Source organism: Myodes glareolus, chromosome 11, assembly GCF_982192425.1.
Source record: "Myodes glareolus chromosome 11, mMyoGla1.1, whole genome shotgun sequence".
Lineage (NCBI taxonomy): Eukaryota > Metazoa > Chordata > Mammalia > Rodentia > Cricetidae > Myodes > Myodes glareolus.
Window position 1 is genome coordinate 28,072,761 of NC_142036.1, and position 18,877 is coordinate 28,091,637.

The 18,877-nt window shown below is 40.7% G+C and overlaps 1 protein-coding gene across 1 annotated transcript in view; it reads right to left on the minus strand.

The window, feature by feature from the left end:
* Ttc8 (tetratricopeptide repeat domain 8) overlaps window positions 1-18,877 on the minus strand; it is a 55,410-nt gene that overhangs the window by 20,101 nt on the left and 16,432 nt on the right. The window contains exons 2-7 of the mRNA XM_048449406.3: window positions 13,331-13,451; window positions 12,305-12,368; window positions 12,051-12,210; window positions 11,761-11,850; window positions 11,102-11,146; window positions 3,648-3,733 (exon numbers count right to left, since the gene is read on the minus strand). Of these exons, the coding sequence (XP_048305363.1) occupies window positions 3,648-3,733; window positions 11,102-11,146; window positions 11,761-11,850; window positions 12,051-12,210; window positions 12,305-12,368; window positions 13,331-13,451 (566 nt within the window). The remainder of the gene's footprint in view (window positions 1-3,647; window positions 3,734-11,101; window positions 11,147-11,760; window positions 11,851-12,050; window positions 12,211-12,304; window positions 12,369-13,330; window positions 13,452-18,877) is intronic.

Consider the following 18,877-nt stretch of genomic DNA (forward strand, 5'->3'; position numbering starts at 1 on the left):
CCCTTTAGTTATTCCTATACTAGTTTAAAGAAGGCAACAATCGCCGGTTGCATCCTACAGCTACAGCATCGCTTTTCTACAGATCTTGCTTTCTTTTGTCTTTAGTGACAGCTCCTCTGTGAATCTGAAACTTGATCCTTGCCTAAGTGACTGATTTGATGTCAATGTCCACCTCTGTGGCCCAGGAAGCATGGTTACTACCAGGACATTCACCAAAGCACACATGACTTTCATTCACCTTGTCCTGTTCTGCTTTCTGATAACTATTCACTCTTAGCAATCTACAAGCTACTTGTCCTCAGTAGACCTGTTCTGCTTTCTGATAACTATTTACTCTGTTCTGCTTTCTGATAACTATTCACTCTTAGCATTCTATGAGCTACTTGTCCTGAGTAGACCTGTTCTGCTTTCTGATAACTATTCTCTCTTAGCAATCTATGAGCTACTTAGATATACTTTTTTCTGTAAAATAAACTGAAAATTATTTACAATATGATCCGTGGTGCTAATCTCACATGCAGGCTGGAAAGAATAGCTTTGGTCACTTTTTTCATGATCTAGACTTCAGCATTGGTGTAACTGATATTCTAGCAGCTGCTGGAAGATGGGATTAAAGTGATGTAAGGTGACTTCAACAGATTAGTATAAAGTTAGAGGGCATGTAATGAAGTGGAGGTCCCTTCCTCTTCACAGACTATGTATAAAATATTATCAAAGAACCCCAAGTTCTGAGAAACAGAAATAATAAACAATAAAATGAATTGAACCAAAGAACAGAGTAGGGCATATTCAAAGCTATCTAAGGAATGGGAAAATTGCTCCGTTGATAAAGTACTTGAAATAGAGCATGAGGCCCAGAGCTCAATACCCCAAACTATGTACAACCTGGGCCTGCTGACATGTACATGTAATTCAATGCTGGGGAGGCAGAGACAAGTGGGGAGATCACTGGACCTTACTGCACAATCAGCCTGGCCCAGTAGGCCAACTTCAGACCAAGAGAACATGTGAAAAAAAGATGTAAGGCACCTGAGGATGACACCAGAAGAGGGCCTCTGGCTTCCACATATGCACACATCCCCTCTCTCTCTTTCTAGTCCCCCACCCACACACTTTCAAGAAATACATTTAGACAAACCATAAATAAATAAATAAATAAATAAATAAATAAATAAATAAATAAATAAATGACACATCAGTCAGGTTCCCAAACTCAGGCCAATGCCAGAGAGTCCAGAGAGACAATGCCCTACAGCTGCCATCCGTTTCCCTGCAAATGAACCTCACACAGCTGTGAAGCTTCACCATCCCACATTTCACGATGTTAAAGAGATGCAAAAACGAAGAGGATAGCAAGCATGCCCTTAACGTCGTGACAGAAAAGGGCTAAATGTGTTCAATGACTTAGATGGCCAAGAGGAGAATTACTTGCAGAAGAGTGAGTAAATCAAGAGAACAGTGGATGAGGATCCAACTGTTAGGTGAGGTGTGTGCTGGAGTGCATTTCCGGGGGAAGCAATATGATATAAGCACACAGACAGGAAAGTGGACAGCATGTTAGGGACAGGCTGAGGGATTCGTTTAACTGAAAAGGACATAACAATGCAAACAGTGAGAGACATGAGGGACACAGACAGGGACAACAGCACTAGACTGCACTAACGGTCCAAATGGAGAGACATCAAGGAGCCAACAGCAGCTGTCTGTCTGTGCAGTTCCCCTCACCGTACGCAGGCAGGATTGATGAGATCAGAAGCAGAGGCAGAAGCCACAGGGAAGACATCACTGTAAGAACTCAACAGCAGATCTTAAAATGCCCAGAAGTAGTAAGTGCTTTTCAACTTGTGGGTCATGACCCCTTTGGAGGTCAAATGACACTTTCACTGGGGTCACACACCACATGCACATTCTGCACATCAGATACTTAGATTGTGATTCGTAACAGGAGCAAAATTATGGTTATGAAGTAGCAATGAAAGTAACCAGGACTGTATCGAAGGGGCACAGTGTTAGGAGGGTTGAGAACCACTGCAGTAAGTGAAAACGAAATGTCTAGAATTAGGGCACTGCAGTGGGGCTGGGCAGTAGGAGAGGAAATCGAGAGTGCAGAGGTAAGATCAGCATGTGCAGTGGCCAGGAACAAAGGCTGAAGTCAGCTTCGGGCTACATCCTCTAGTAAAGCAATTCTGACCTCAACAGTTGACGTCACAAGCTCTTTCTCTGGGTTCCCAGTGTGTCATGCACTTGCTTCCATAATAATAGGAATCATCATAATAATTATGTGTTGTTTGTCTCAGCATTTGAAAGTAACATCTAATAAATCTTTGTGGTCCCATTTGAGAGAAGTTGCTCATTAATGTTTGGCTAATGGATGACTGTGAATGAGTGAACTCTGAATACACAGTAAAGATGTTCTGAAGGACAGAATGATAATTTAACATGATAAAATGCACTCATTTGAAAGGAGACACACTCATATAAATGGTGTCACCTATGGGCAGTAGAAAGCGTCTGAGTTATACTTTCCTTTAATTATTAACCACATCTCAAGGTTTTGTATAGACGCTCAAGATGTTAAAACTGTCTTTAAGAATTAAACTCATAAAATTTTAATGTTATAACTATCTCACATTATCTCTTGTACAAAACACTTTTCAATTTATTAGTGGGGAAAATGATTCAGAGCTGTATGCGAGGTGTCTAAACGGAAAGTCACCGTAATTTCCACAACAGCACAAGCGCTTGCTTCCTTTTCCTCACAGAGTGCTGGTCTAGAAATGCTGATGGTCACTCACAACAGCTGGAGCCTATCTTAATTCTTACTAATAAAAAGCAATTCACCATTATAAGATATGGCTGTTCTTCCTTTCCATTTTCCCCAAAGATTCTAAATTTTCTGAATATTAGCAGCAAGCGTCAGATTGCACTAAAATTAGTAACACCTCTGCTGGCCTTCAGTTTGTTTTCTTTTGGATGTATTTAAACATTAAGCACATTTAAAAAATATTCTGGTCCTAGGAAAACCATAAGGGTTATGGAAAGAGGAGCAGAGTGTGGCAGACTGCTGATGCTGACTTCCAGAGATTGAGGCAAGAGGAAAATGAGAGCCAGTCTGAGCTGCATGGTTACATTCTATCTGAACTAAATAAATAAAGTGTTAATAAAAGAACCAGAACCAGTAAAGGAAGCGGAATTCTTGCTGTATCACTTCTTAGCTCTATAAATTTCGACAACTTGCTTTACACTGGCCAGGCTCAAACTTCGTCAACTGAGCAGCTAACTCCAGATGCCATGAGTCTTAAGCGAGCTCTGCAGGGCGCCCTACAGATGTGAGGCATTTGTATAAGTGAGGAACTGAAGCCAGGAGGACAGACTGAAGTGAACACTCTGGGTTCTAGTCCCAGGTCTGTCGCCAACCAGCTCATGATGGAAATGACAACTGAGCTCTGGCCTCAGCTTCTTTGTGTGACAAGTTCTCAGGGCACATGTCCTTACTGCTGTCATGTGACGGTTCAGAAAAACGTTTGCTCAAATAAGCCCAAGTTGCCACTGCTTCATGAGGAATCTTGGTTATTTTTTCACTATCATATTGGATGACATAAAAATATTTCCACTTTTAAAACTTTCACAGCTGAGGAAGGTTTTACCTGTAGTAGCATTTCCCAATCTGTACTTTCCACCACCAGTCCTTGTACTGAGAATGCTCCGTGGAAAGGGATGCCAAATCCAAAGCCTTTGAAAACAATTCATTTCCAATTACAAAATGCTTTTCTAATGGCAAACAGACAGGAGGATAAATAATTAAATAAACCACATAACTAGCATCAATCAAAACATGTATTAGAAATTAGATAGAAATTCCAGTTGCCCAAGTTTCCAGATGGCCCCACAAATTCCCCCTAAATAATCAGTTCCAGGCCAGAGGGCTGGCAGCACAGAAGTTGGAGACATTGGTTGAAGGGAAACAGATGCACAATAAATCAGAATATAATTTTGATCTACAAGGCACAAAATTGAAATTTAAAACACTAGGATTTCACTCTTCCCACTTTGTAGCTACTCTCGAAAGATTCAAAACGCCTCAAAGCAGTAGTCCCCACTCCAAACACAGCTGCAGAGAAAGAGAAGGTCAAGCTAAGTAGATAGAAAAGGGGTTTGGAAGAGTGGGGGCCATTGCTCAGGAGTGGGGTATTTGCCTCATATGCATGACCACCCCTGGGATTAATCATAATCACGAGCTACAGCAGAGGTAGAGTGAGGCACCAGCTAGCTATGGGGCCTGGGGCAATGGCTTCAGCAGGCAAAGTGCTTGCTGTGCAGGCATGAAACATGAGCTCAGGTCCCAGTCCCCAGGAAAAGCTGGGTGTGGTTCCATGTACCTGTAACCTCCATGTTAAGAAGCATACATGACTTCAGAACAAGAAAGAAAGGGGTTTTAGTGCGTGGGATGGCACAGAAGAGGCTAAGAAAGGCAGTACTTGCGTTCCTGCTGCCTTCAACGATCAGAACTCAAAGGCTCTGATGTCACTTTATTTTCTAATAACCAATGTTTTCCTCCATATTTAACTGTTTATCTGACATCTTTTTAAAAGAATTTCTGTGTGTGTGTGTGTGTGTGTGTGTGTGTGTGTGTGTGTGTGTGTGTCTGAGTGCAAGTGCCTGCAGACACCAGAGACATCAGATCCCGAGGACCTGGAGTTACAGGTGGTTGTACACTCCCAGATGTAGGTGCTGGGAACAGGAACTAAACTCTGGTCCTTGACAAGAGCATATGTCCTCAGCCACAGTCACCTGTCTGCCACAATCCCATATCTTCTGTAGCTTTTACCTCCCAGTGTTTTTACATGGTCAGACCAGAAGCAACCAATTAAGAAGTAGGATTTTTAGAGAGAGGAAGTGGAAAACCTTTTGACAGAGGAGAAAGGGAGTAAGTTTGAACACAAATCTGAAGTTCACGGGAATCTAAAAGTTCTATAAAGATTCGTTGAGTAGAACTGGAGCTATCAGTTAAATGAGAGTTCTGAGTGTTAATACTTATTTGCCTTCCCAATGTTGAGACTGTTTTATTCTGGAGTCAGTGTTAATATAATCACGAGAGCCAACAGTCCCATTAAAGGGACACTTGGATGCTTCAGTTCTATTATCTCAAAGTGCATCCCCTATTACTGTCCTCTTTAATATCAGCTCTCTTCTGAAATTAATGCCAGAAAAGTCCCCTCAGCCTACTATTGCAAAATTAATTACTTTCCCATGTGTTCTCTATCTCACTTGCTCCAGGGGAGACCTCTGAATATGCAAACTACTTATCCCGGAATGGTGTCACCATGCTGAGCCTCTAATGGACCTAAAAAATCAACATCTTTACTTGAATGCTATGGAAATGAAAAACAAGCCACATATGATTATACTTTCATGTGCTTATTTTTCTTTTTCCCCTCTAGCCAGAAATAAAAGTGGAGACAAAAAATAAGTGAGAAGTATGACTTCAAGTGGCATTATCTCTGGAAACACTAGGAAACGTGCGTTTTCAGAGGGCTACATTCAGGCATGCACTGCGAATATCTCTGCACATCATCTCTGACTCAACCTTTATTAAGACCATTCCTAGCAAGCAGATCACATTCGCTGTCATGTTTAATATAAACAGACCAAACCTTCTACTTCTTTTTTTTATTTTTTTTGGAAAATCTTCCATTTGAATGCTTATATACCCTGACTTCCTAAGGCTAGATTTAGTGTTTATGATTGGTGGCCGAGTTTGCCTTCAGATATAGTCCAGAATCAAATCTTCCCATGGAGGAACCAGATGTTCCCATTAATCCAATTAAGGAAAATATAAATTGCTGAGACAATAAAAAATGGCAGGAAAAAGTTACATCTTAGCAATTCTTATTTACATGAGAACTTGGGCTGAATTAGACAAGAATTCTTGTGATGACTTCTGCAGGCTCCTATTCTCCCCCAGGGCAGACCCTTTTGTGGGAGTTTGAATGAGACTGTTCCTATAGGATCCTGTACTTGAACATTTGGTCCACAGTTGGTGACACTGTTTGAGGAGGTTTAGAAGTTGTGGCCTTGTTGGAGGATGTCACTAGAGGCCAGCTCGGAGAGTCATTTCCAGTTGTTCTCTCTGATTTGTGCTTGCAGTTCAAGAAGTGAGCTCACGGCATTGTATCCAGCTACCATGCCTACCTATGACCTCCAGTCAGCACTACGGACTCTGACCCTCTAGAACCCTAACCCGACATAAACTCTTCCTTCTCTATGGATTCTGACCCTCTAGAACCCTAAGCTAATATAAAACTCTTCCTTCTCTATGCACTCTGACCCTCTGGAACCCTAAGCCTAACATAAACTCTTCCCTTCTCTAAGTTGCCTTGGTCATGGTGCTTTGTCACAGCAACAAATTTGAAGGTAACACATATGAAAGCAGCTCTGATTTCATTAGCATGCTAAAAAAATAAAGAATCTTTATTTTTTCTTTTTATAGCTGACGTTAAAAAATATAAAAGGTTAAAAAATGTCCAGTTTGTGCTCATTATCTAAATCCTTTTTGGGAAATAACATTTGTGATAAAATCTAAAATGACATTTTAATGGGAGAGTCTGGTCCAAGGAGCACCGTGAGCAAGGATGTGCGTGCGAGCAGGGAAGCAGGCACAGGCATATGTGAGGGCGTGTGAGCTGGTGAGAGCAGGGAATCAGGCACGGGGATATGTCCTCAGCGCTCCTCCAGTCAGTCAGGCACAGGGATATGTCCTCAGCGCTCCTCCAGTCAGTCAGGCACGGGGATATGTCCTCCGTGTTCCTCCAGTCAGTCAGGCACAGGGATATGTCCTCCGTGTTCCTCCAGTCAGTCAGGCACAGGGATATGTCCTCCGTGCTCCTCCAGTCAGTCAGGCATGGGGATATGTCCTCAAGGGCTGCAGCAATTATTTGTTTAAGGATTAAGCCTGTCATCTCACAAGTGCAAACAGGAAAGGAAAGTTTGTAGTTTTCACTAAGCAAAAACAAAAAGAGCTACCTCCTTGAGTATTCTACACTGGAATGACTGACACATGAAAAAAATACGGGGGCCCAAATTAGAGCATGTAAACTTAATGAGTTACTTAGTCTATAACATCAACAATTGCCATTAATTCAGGAAACAGACAAAAAGTTTGAAAAAAGAATATAAAATGAGACATAATTTCCACTAGTGCCACAAGGCCAACCTGCTTGGTGATGCATTGTGGGTATTCAACAAGCACACATGGAATGAAGATCTTAAACCTATTCTCAAGAAATAATCCAAGAATCTGTCTTAGGAATACGTGCACATGTATTTAGTTATAATTCTGTTTAGCATCCTGAATGGATACTTTTTGACTTAACAATAGAAAATAAATATTTGCAATTTTATGATTTTGGTAACTATTATTTTACTGGCTGCATGAAAGTCCATTTGGCTGCTTATTTTAACAACATATTTATCTTCCAGCACTGAGCATTTATGTTGCTTTCCAAGCATTTTTTTCTACCGTATCTAACACTATAGTGATCATTGCAAATAAAGCTATTTTTCCTGACAATTGTTAAGAACTGTAAGTACAGCATTATCTATAATTTGTAATAATTATGACACTGTCCCTCAATATTTTAAAGGCCTTTGTTTTATATTCCTTGTCAGCAAGAAAATACTTACTTCCTGCTATTTCCCCTAATGATCTCTCACTGGGTCATGTCTATGCTCATAAGAAGCTCTCTAAGGGCTGGGGAAATGACTTTCTGGGTAAATCTCATTCTGATCAAACATGAGGACCAGGAGTTTGGATCCCTAGAACGCACAGAAAAGTTGATTGTGTGAGGTGAGCTGCCTATAATCCCAGATCACAAGGCAGCGGGGAGGAGAGTGTGGGGCAAAGTCTAGTATGCTAGACTAGCTGGACCAGCAAGGCCCAGATTTAGCGTGAGACTCTGCCTCCATATAGACAGTACACTGTGATCAAGGAAGATACTTAACATCAACTGTGGTCCTCCATGTGTATGCAAGCACACACAATGATACATGCATGTGTTTCCATATACATATGAACACATACACATACCGCATATATGCCAGAAAAGGCATTCTAAAATATTCAGATAATCTTTTTTATATATGACAAACAGCATTTAAAATCACCCTGTAGGTACATTTTTGCCAGCTCACCACTATATAGAAATTACATATAATGACTGGTCAATTTCTTACCATTGTGATTGGTTCACAAATCTAACTCAAGAAGCAGTTTAACTGTTGGACTCTGTATGCTTGTATGTGTGTGCACACATGTGCACGTGTACACGCATGTGCAAGGCAAAGGTCTACCTTGAGTGTCATTCCACCAGAGCCAGTTTCTTTGTCACTGAGACAAGGTCTCTATGCTGGCTCATCAGTTAGCCTAGGCTGGCCAGCAAGTCCCCAGGAAAGTGCTGTCTCCACTGCCCCAGCACTGAAATTATAAGCACATGCCACCATGTGAGCTCTGGAGATGAAACTCAGTCCTTGGGCTTAGGAGGCAAGCACTTTACTGAGCCATCCCCCAGCCCTAGTTTAAACTAGTTTAAATTTTAGTAATTCGTCAACCCAATGCACAGAAGAATGTTCCCAAACAAGCCCCAGTTGTCATCTAATGATTCAAAGAGATCTACCACAAAGAGTTTTACATTCTGCTCAGCACCACTTGTTTTGAATATATTAAGTCTTTCATTATTCATGAACATAATCTTACAAAATTTATAAATGGAGACTCTGGTTCCCAATAAGATTTGGCATTATTTTCTCGTTCCTGGGATATCTTTAAAGGTCATTTTGTTATGCTTTCTTTCTATTAATTTGCTAATTTCTTTTGATGAACTTCCTTCCCTGGTGAGGTTGTTATATGGAATTCAAGCTTTCAAATGCTGCCAAGCGCCCTCAACTCTATTTCCTACATTTGAATAAATGTTTTCTAGTGTTTCTGTAATTCCAACACACGTCCTAGAGCAGTAGTTCCCAGCCATCACCCAACACTAACACTGCCTGTGGAGTTCTTAACAACAGCAGAGTCACCAGCCTCCCCAGGGGATTCTCATTTTGGAAGTGTAGCACAGACCCACACATCATTGCTATTAAGTCACACAGGTAATTAAGAAAGAGAGGCCCTTTTTGCATTTCTATTTCTAGGTCAATGAGAATATAATTTGCAGATATAAATATAAAGAGCAGACTTGGGTTGGCCTCCCTCTGTCCTTGATCTCAGGACTGAAATGGTGGCTGGCATGCTGTGTCATTCAGAATGACATTGGATGAAAGAACAGATATTTCCTCAGTAAATGAATTATTCTTCAAAAAAACCAAGAGTATAAGGCCAGATGTGATGGCACACACCTGTAATCCTAGCATGTGGCGGGCAGAGGCAGGAGTGAGAGTCTGAGGTCAGTGTGGCCTACATAGTGAGATCCTGTTTCAGAAAACAAAAGAGAAGAAACCCTTCTAAAAACAGATTCGTGACAATGTAATAATTAGAGATTCGCTCATTTGTGGAACAGATTGGGTTAGGGTGGCGTTACATATCATTCCACTAAAAGCCTCTATGAGCTGTATAGCAAGTGAAACCACTGGGTTCTGTTTACAGAAACGCACATGGTTTCTTGGTGCACTAACCTTAGACTCCACTCCTCCCCATGTGACTACACACTTGACTTCTTCATCACAGCTGAATCCCACATTCTCTGTATCCAGCCTAGGCTCTTATTAGATGTATACCTGCACCCTACTCCTCAGGGCATGCAATTGTATCTCCACACAGAGACACAAATTCCCAGAGTCACATCAAGCACAAAACTCTTTGAGTCAATTACACAGCTTCACTATAAACGGATGAGTCAGTCCCAGGTCTGTCAGCAAAGCTATCAGTCACTCCTACAGCACCCTAGGTGGCAGCTCTGACTGGTGTCCCTTCCCTTGATGTCCCAACATCAAGCCCATCATCAGGTTCAGTCATTTCTTTATGCTGTCTCTTTGGTGCCCTCGTTTTGAAGATAAGTCTTATTCAGCGATTGTTCCAGTCTCTGTTCATGGTTTCCCATTTCCTTACGGTTCTTTTGCCGCATTTCCAGGAAACCCTGCTCACTCGGTGGATGTTTGCCAGCATCAATCACTGCCTGTCTTCCCTTGGCTCTCCTCAGGCTAGCAATCAACTCTCGTTTGTTTGTTTTTCACACAGGTCTTACTCTGCAGCTCCGACTAGTCTTGACTCATGGTTTTCCGGATGCGGCCTCTTAGAGCTGTGACCACAGGTGTGCACCTCCGCTCCCAGGACCAGTTTATGTCAATTTTAGTTTCTACGTTAGAATTAACAGCTTACAGAAGCAGGTGTGGTGTCATATTTTCATTAGCTTGCCCTCTACACTGAACTGTGGCTGACACATAGAAAACATACTGAGGAAAGTATTTTCCTGAACATTCAACATGTGAACATAGTGTTTTTCCTGGACTGATAAGAAATTGGGGAAATTGTTATCCGATATTATAGAATTGACTTCATTTGACTTAAACAACTTCGTGAGATTTCTCCTCATTTACATATTGGCTTATATAAATTGAGGCAAATTTGGAAAATCAGATGCATATAGTCTCAAAATTCATTAGTGAGAAGCTAGCATGAAAAGTGGCTATAGCTAAAGCTAGAGAGGAGTAATGTGGGCCTTGTGTTATTATTTCTACTTTTGTGTGTTTGAAATCTTTATGGGAGAGGAGGCAGAAGACAGTAGAAATGCATGTTAGTAAATTTCTAATACTCTGTGGTCTAAAACAACAATGGACCAATGATACTATTAGCATAAAGAAAACATTTTAACAGGCGTATGGTATTTCCAGTTATCTTGCCCTTTAACGACAGCTGTGTTATCTATGAACCAGGCATAAGTCTTATCATGTCTATATTTATACAAATGTCCTCACCGAAACTGAAACTTTCAGTTCCTCCCATTTTTAATGATTCCCGCTTTTTAAGGAAATAAATAGAATATTTCAAAATCTAAAGCTCCAAAGCCTGAAAAATTTCTAGGAAAGAAAATAACAGGAATTCATCACTTACCATCTTAATATCATTTTCATGATGAAAAATATATTCAAATAAAGCCTGGAAAGGACAAAATGTCAAAATATACTCAGCTTTATTTTAATAAAACACTTATTATTGTTATACAAAAACTCAAAACTTTGACTCAAAGTGCAGGATACTCTAAAAGGCTAGAAATTGGTAAATAACAAATGTGACTGCCATCTGTCATAATAATCCATTTTAAAATTCTGCAACTTACAATAAATTTTGTTTTTAATACTGAGAGACCTAGTTAGTTACTAATTAAGCACACACACACACACACATATATATATACACACACATCTATCTCCCATCCTTTTGAACATCCTTAAATCATACAAAAGTTGAAAATGATTTTTCTAAGATCAGTCCAAGCTGAAAAACAAATACATCCACGTCCAGACAACCTCAAGCTTCGTCTGCAAAGGTGACTCTGTCTCTCTGCTTTCTTTGTTGCAAATTATTGTTGTTAACCAGGGGAAGGGACTTTCCTATAATAATTTCATATGTACTTATTTCTGATCAATTGTACCTAATTCAAGACAAAGAGAATTTTTACATGTTACTAACTAAATTCTCCATTTCCTACAAAACCATGTCATCATACTTCTATCATTACTGCATAACTTAGAATCTTTGGAAGCGCATACCTTTGCCAGCTTAGGTTTCTGGGAATATTTTGTTAAATTCAGTCTAGATAAATTTATAAATGGCCCATCAGGACTTGTAAGCATGGAAGCCTGTGAGAGTAAAAGAAGAGAAGAAGAAATTGAAAACTTTCTCTTGAAACATAGTTTCTTCTGCATAAATATTATAGTAAATTATAGAAATTATAGAACAACAAGAATTACCTTCAGAATTTCTGTGTAATTCTCCACTATTAGTGGAACATAAAGTTACTTGAGTAATACAAGGTCCTAGGAGAGCTGACAGAACCTACCGTCCCTAGTCTGACGAACCTTCCGGATGAGCTAGTGATAGGTCGTGCTGTGTAAGCAGTTCTGGGTGTTCTTATGGCCTGTTCCATTGTACCGGGTCTTCCACTCTGTGTGCTAGGCCTAAGGAAACCCGTAATGGGTCTTCCAGCTTGAGTGATTGGCCTGTGGAGATTGACAGCTGTTATAACACAAACAAGATCAATGAAGGAAAGTCTGGTCAGGATTTAGAGACAGAGCGATGAACTAAAATACAGACCTGATAGCTTGACTAGGTCCTCCTGCCTGGTTAGTTCCAGGGAGCTTCAAAGATGTGCCAGGGCCTACAAGATAGGATGGTTATCAATTTATGAATTACTTATGAATTTTTAGAAACACTTAGCAACTTAATTTTCAGACTTATCCTGACCTGGGAAGAAGAGAGTATGGCAGGAAATGCTTTGAGGAAATGAGTTTGAGGCTCATCATCAGGGCACGTTTACTGCTTTGGTCGACAGCAATAACCTGGTAGAGCGGGGCCTAACCGAGACCAACTAAAGTTTCATGCAATAGCCAGCTTTATTCAGAGCATCACACAGTTTACACTCTGAGGTTAAGACAAATCACATGAGCGAGATGTTCAACCACAGGGACAGGCCCCATTGACAAAAGCATGTTTTTCATAGAGTGATATGAACAACGGCAGCTGCTGAAGTAGACTCATTCCTAACCGTTACACATGGGAGCAACGTGAAAACCCATTCCAAGAACAATTCTGTGTTTTGAAGAAACTGGGGTCATAAGACTCTTGTTTTCTTGGAGTTTTCTCACAAGCACTCAGAATTCTAACATGACCCCATTCTTGAACTGTGTTCTGACAACTGAGCCCCTGTCACTGATTCATGTTATCGTTCGGTCTGTAAGGTAGGTTTAGTACTAAGCCGGTTAACAGAGGCTCAAGGAATTAAGATAACAGGTCACCCTATTAGCAGAGTTTAAATCAATGGCTTTGGACTCAAAGGTTAATTATTTTTCACACAAATATCTACAAATAAAAGATTGTGTCCAGAATTTACATGTGTTAGCAAGTCAATAGGAAAAGAAAATCTTAACAACTAATAAATTACCAACAAACCAACATATATTATGATGTTCCTCCAATACCATTTATTTATATTATGATCCTGACTTGGACTCCAAGACAATCCCATTACATATGTGTTTATATAAAATACAGAAATATATATACACAATGTTCCTCTTCTATACCGCATCCTTCCTTTAACTCAACTCAATAAATACTTACGTGGGACTTGGGCAATGGCATTTTCATCGAGAATCATCTCTGCAATCCCTTCATGATCCACATCAATTTCATCAATGTACACCATTTCAGTCAGCGCTCGTGCTTTCAAAATCCAAGCTGCCTGAAAAACATTGAAAACATTCGGTAAAATAACACAGTCCTTGAACTGGCCTTTCGGATACCTTGCCCAGCCTAGACATAGTGGGGAGGACCTTGGTCCTGCCTCACAGTGATGTGCTAGACTTTGTTGACTCCCCATGGGAAGCCTTACCCTCTCTGAGGAGTGGGTAGAGGGTAAGGTGGGGGCAGTGGGAGGAGGAGAGGGAGTGGGAACTGGGATTGAGTGATATGTAAAATAAGAAGATTGTTTTAAAATAAATTTAAAATTTTAGATAAAAAGTTAGAACTCTCACACAGCTTTGCTAAGAGGCCAGGTGTGCTTTGTTAGTGTACTCTGTACTCCCCTTCAGGACGATGACATCCAGGAAGTCGTCAGTTTCCAACCCCCAGACATCCTCTTGTCTTTCTTACAGTTCTCCCTTAGACTTCTGTACTTCTACATATAGCATATTTGGCAAGTATTATGATTATCTGAGCATGTGTTAGTCCCTGTTCCCCAGAATACAAGCATTTCAACCTTGTGCACTCTTGCATTTTCTAGACTTTTAGGTTTTTATACACAATTGGGTATTCAGGAAATGTTGTTTGATTCGAGCTGAGATCAATTTCTCTGGATCCCAAATCATTGCTTCGTGATCTAGTCAGGAGAAATGGCCGATGAGAATGGAGAATGGAAAAGTAATTAAAGCTCTAAGCTGAAAGCACCATCAGCTTAGTCGGAGCCTGAGAAGGGCATCATGAAGATGTACATACTTAACTTTCTTGTCAAACACATGAAATTGCTTTACTGAAAAACTTGACCTTTCTGCTTTTTTTTCCAGAATAAAAGCCAAGGACGATGATGCTCAGTGTCCCTTGCACAATCTGAGAGGAACGCGAGTCTGGAAGTGGTGGCATAGACCTGATTCTACAGTCTACAGGAATAGGGAGGGACTGGGGCTCAGTATTCCAGGAGTCTGGCTGTGAGGCAGGCTGAATGAAGCCATCAGACCTCAGGAGGAAACAATGAGGCTGCAGGATGTCTGCAAGGTCCCCACATTACAGAACTTTTTCCACTTAGTCTTTCTATTAAAGCCCTTTTAGATTATACACCCACCATCAGGCTGAGTGGGAAACAAGGTCACAATATGGATCTTAACATTCCTGAACATACCATCATCCAGTGGATTAAACAGCAAAACACACAGCAGTATGTGATTAGGTGACAAGTGTGTGGTAGAAGAAAATGGGAAATGGTTGAAAGGAAGAAAGAACAGCTAAGATAGCACTGTATGCTTGTAATCCCAGCCCTCAGAAGTTCCTCCGTGACTGCACAGCAAGTTCAAGGCCAACCTATAATACATAAGACTGTCTCAGAATAATGATGATTACAATAACAGTGATGAAGGCTTCGGCTCTGAGGTCAGGCAAAACTGCTCACAGCGTGTTTGGAAACACCCAGTAGCTGTGATTGTTGGAATGCTGGTGAAACTATCTGGACTAAGAGACCAGCCAGAGAGCTTCTGTGTCACGGTAAGGTTAGGGGTTTTTATTCTGATAAATGAGGAGCCAATGAAGCTTCTGGACCATGACTTGGAGTCTAACTTAAATCCTTCTCAACCAATCTGCCCTCCTCTCTCACCTAATCCCCAACCTCTTTCTCTGACAGGGTCTCACAATATAAGTAGGATGTCCTTGAACTCTAGACCCCCTGGTTTAGTCTGAGTGCTGGAATTATAGGCATGTACCACCATCCTCATATTACATCAAGTTTGTAAAAGTCAAATTTTTATAATTTTAGCCACCATTTACATAATCTGTTATTAAACATCCATGAACATATTTTAACTAGCTTTGAGTTGTTAGCACTATTTCATAGTCCAATCTGTTATGCTTGATATCTAGCTCCCTACTAAGCTCTTAAATGTTAAGATTATGTAAATTTTCATGGTTGAGATAATCAAAGCAAGGGAAGTGAATCCATGATTCTCCCTGCCCTGAGTAAATAGATAACTACATCAGAAGTCCAGTAGGAACATCTATTTTTTCACTCTCTGTGCACTCAGTCTCTATAAAGATAATTTGCTTTTTAATACTTAAGTCTTAAGAAATGGAAGTGATGATATGAAAATTTGATAGTAAAAGATCTGTAGAGACTGGGAGATTGCTCAGTGGGTAAAATGCATGATGTGCAAGCAGGAGTAAGGACTGGGGTTCAGATCCTCAGCACGCATGTAATGCACATCTGCAATCTCAGCACTGGATGGTGGAGCTACGAGGGAGAGACAGGAGAGAATTAGAAGTTCTTAGGAAGCTAACCTGTTATAAGCAGTGGCAAACAAGAGACCCTGTCTTAAACAAATGGTCGTCTGATATCCACACATGTGCTGTGGCATTCACATGCTCACACATACACATACACACACATCACACACACAGATATCTCATACATCATATATATGTACATACACACACATATCATATACATTTATTTACATACATACACATATCATACACATAGACACACACACACAAAACGATTTTTTTTAGAGATCTGAAATCAAACATATGTTGCTGTTTAGTTTTTGTGAACTTGATACAAACTAAGAGTCATCTGGGATGAGGGAGCATCAGTTGAAAACTTCTCCCATCAAATTGGCCTGGAGGCAAGTCAGCAAGGCATTTTCTTGTGTGATGATTGATGCGGGAAGGTTCAAAGCACTGTAGGTGGTGCCACACTTGGGCAGTGGTCCTGGGCTGTATAAGAAGCAGGCTGGGCAGGCCTTTCAGAGAACATCAGAAAGCAGCACTCTCCCAAGGCCTCTGCATCTGTTCCCACCTTGGCTTCCTTCACAGACAGACTGGGACATGCCAGAGTAAATCTCTTTCCCCCCAAGTTGCTTTTGTCTTTGGTATTTATCACAGAAATCTAACTAGGACAGAAGCTGGAACCAGGAACATGGGGTGCTGCGGTGATGGATCTGACCAAGTGAATTTTACGCCTCGGACAGTCTTCTGGGTAGGATTGTGAAAGCTTTTGGAACTGTGGGTCAGAAAAACCACTGAGTTCTCAGCAGTTAATAAGTTGATGGGCTAGTCTGCGGGAGGCTGGAAGATAATGCTGATGGAAACACAGATAATGAAGGCCTGGCTCATGGAATTTTAGAGGGATGTTTGAGAGTCAGTTCAGATATATATTCTATTGGGCTGTTTGTGTGATGCATTTGGATTAAAAATCTATGGAACTGAAAAATTAGTTTTATTGGGATTATCTGGGGCTGAAAAATCATTTGTGATTAATAAGAGAAGAGCATCCTTGAGGTGAATTCTTCTGGGAAATACTTCCTCAGGGTCAGACACAGAAGCTGTGGTCCACGGAGGGCAAAGGTTGCAGCTCAAGCTGGCAGCCATACTTGGCGATATGTAGGAGTCTCGCACATGGTACACGCTTTAAAAGCATAAGGGAGTCATGGAGAGTATCTGAGGGCTGGTGCTGTGTGGCAGGGTTGGAGTCTCCCTGAAGAAAGGTCAGTAGGGGTCACTGGTGAAGGTGCAGCCTCAATTGCAGTGGAAACCCCGGCATGTTGGAGATGTCAAGATCATGGAGGAGAGTCAGCCTGAGCCTGTGGCCTGTGAGAAAAGCGGCAGGGACATATGGTGGCAGAGTTACCAGGGACGGGGTACCCAAGACCATGGGAGCCCAGAAGATCATGAGTAAACCCTAGGCCGTGGACAATGAGTGATTTACACTGTTGGAATTTGGTTTCACTTTAATCTGACTGTTACTGTGTCCTGGTTCCTCCCTCTTAGAATAAAAAAGTAAGTGTTGTTTTTCTTTTTAAAGGAGGCCACAGTTAAGAGATTTTGAATTTTTTTAGGAGACCTTAGACTTTTAAAGTATTGAAATTTTTACAAGACAGTGGGACTTTTAAAGTTAAATTATGTTTTATATTGTGATGATAACACGAGATCTTGGGATTAATAAGAGAGAAAGGGTATAGTTGGGCAGTGATGTATCTGTGATTCAAGAAGATAAAGGGTCAACTATGATGCTTAACTTTTGTCAAGTTGACAAAAGCTAGACCTACCTAGGAAGAGGGAACCTCAACTGAAGAATTGCCTCTATTAGATTGGCCTATGGGCATGTCAGTGGAGACATTTTCTTGATTAATAACGAATGTAAGTGGCTCAGCATATTGTAGGTGGGGCTGCCCCTGGGCAGGTAGTCCTGGGTTCTATAAGAAAGCAGGCTGAGTAAGCCATGGAGAACAAGCCAGTAAGCAGCACCCTTCCATGGCCTCTGCTTCAGTTTCTGCCCCAAGGTTCTGGTCCTGAGTGAGTCCTCCCGCCTTGGCTTCCTTCAGTGTTGAACTGTGACACGGAAGTGGTTTAAGATGAAATAAACCCTGTCCTCCCCAAGTTGCTTTTGGTCATGGTGTTTATCACAGCAACAGAAACCAAACTAGAGCACATACTTAAACCATTATTCAATTTAAAATTTCATCAGTGTTTCAGAAAAATTAATCTTCCTGATTTTTCTTCTGTCCTAACGAATAATGGCCTTGAAAATCACATGTTACTGCTGGATTACACATCAGAGTACTCAGAAAAAGAAAACCACTACTCCTGGCAATGTGAGCAATTCTTGAGATTTTAATGAAAACAGCAGATGGGGCTTTGGCTTAAAAAAATTCTTTTTTGGAAATAAGCCAAATATGTTTTACAGTTCTAAAATCCTCTGCATATTAAAATAAAAGAAGCATGATCAAGCATACACAGTAATCTCTAATTTTCCCTTAAATCTGAAAATAAAAACCTACAAGTTTGTTTTATGTGTTATGTTCAACTGAATAACTGCAGTCATCCAGCTTAAAAAACAACCAGGTGCTTACGCAAGTGACTATATTTGTATTACAAGGTCTATAGAATCAATAAAAAAATGCTATAAAGATGCTTAGGACATTTTATAAAGAAGAACAGTTTACCCTAATCTAAATGAGTAATCACCACACTAACTTACTTGCCTGCACATCTCTTTTGCATTTCCTATCAATTCTTTGATAATTCTACACAATGCATTATCAATTCTTTAATAATTCCACACAATGATCTTTGATCATCCCATATAATGCACTATCAATTCTTTGATCATCCCACACAATGCATTTTGATTGTATTCACTTTCTTGACCAACTCAGCCCAGACCCCGCAACCTTCCCAACTTGATGGCATCTTCTCTTTTTCTTTTCCTTTCTTAAAACCTATCAATGCTTTTTGTGCTGGATGGGGCCCTCCACTGAGCACAGTCAATCTAGTAGGGGTCACCTCCTGAGATGTCTAAAGCATACCCTTGAGGCACAGACCTGTCAGCTTAAGGTTAGTCCAATTTCACTTATGAAATAACTCAATTAGCTGAGAAAAGTATGCTTTAATTATTCTGTTCCTTTT